The 893-nt window shown below is 47.3% G+C and overlaps 1 protein-coding gene across 1 annotated transcript; it reads left to right on the forward strand.

Annotated features, from left to right (window-relative positions):
- Positions 1-6: 6 nt before the first annotated feature.
- LOC106147671 (leucine-rich repeat-containing protein 37A3-like) lies at positions 7-893 on the forward strand (the record flags this gene model as incomplete). The annotated part of the gene is given in 2 exon segments (XM_013510202.1): positions 7-384; positions 709-893. Coding segments are annotated over 2 exon segments (446 nt in total), but the record flags the coding sequence as incomplete, so codon positions are not given.

Raw genomic sequence — 893 nt, forward strand, 5'->3', positions numbered from 1 at the left:
CACCCCAACACAGGCACCGACTCAGCCCCCAACGACTTCACCTCTCTCTCACTGTCATCCCCAGGTGATCAGCTTGAAATTGACCTAAACCAGCAACTCAGGCCCCTCATCCCCAACAGTGACATGAGAAGGCTGATTGCTCATGTTATGAGGAGATTAAGAACGGACTGCTCTGAGATCCGCATGCAAGTGGCCTGTGCCAAGCTCATCTCCAGGATGGGGCTCCTGGTAAAGCTGCTCAGTGAGCAGCAAAAAGTCAGTGTGTCCAAGGCCCAATGGAATGCGGAGCCCGGGGAAAGTGAGGATTATACCAATGAGAGCACAGCAGAGAAGGTTGAAGGGAAAGGTGAAAAGAAATATGAAGAGAAGCAGGAGTCAAGACAGGTGAGGACAGCTACCCAACACGAGGGTCTCCATGAAGCGCCCAAGCACGACAACCAGCGCCTCCTACTCTACATTTTGCCTTGGCCACATAACTTTGGCCAGGGCTGTGATCCCCCCACTCTTCCCTGAGAGAAGGAACATGACCCGACACACAGGATAAACATATTGAGGAAGGATGTGCAGTGTGATAGGATTTGTAACACATCCCATTTAGTGTGTTTTTAGGAACCCGTAAGCTACTTACCTGGAAGATTTGGATTTGAATCGTCAGCTTTCATCCTTCCTATCTCTTTGTTACTTAATTGAAATTATTCTTTTTTTTAGTTCCCCAAAGTTCCACAACTTCACTATCACAGACTGATCTTGCTGTTACCTGTGATGGGAGGAGTGGTGATGATTTCAATGGTAATTTTCTGTCTGATTAAGGTAAGGATAACAATGGATTACAGTTTCCTGAATGCATCCTGTCTTTGTAGTAGATTCAGAACCCATGAACTGAGAGTCCAGGC

This window comes from Chinchilla lanigera, unplaced genomic scaffold, assembly GCF_000276665.1.
Source record: "Chinchilla lanigera isolate Chin_1 unplaced genomic scaffold, ChiLan1.0 scaffold00479, whole genome shotgun sequence".
Classification (NCBI taxonomy): Eukaryota; Metazoa; Chordata; class Mammalia; order Rodentia; family Chinchillidae; genus Chinchilla; species Chinchilla lanigera.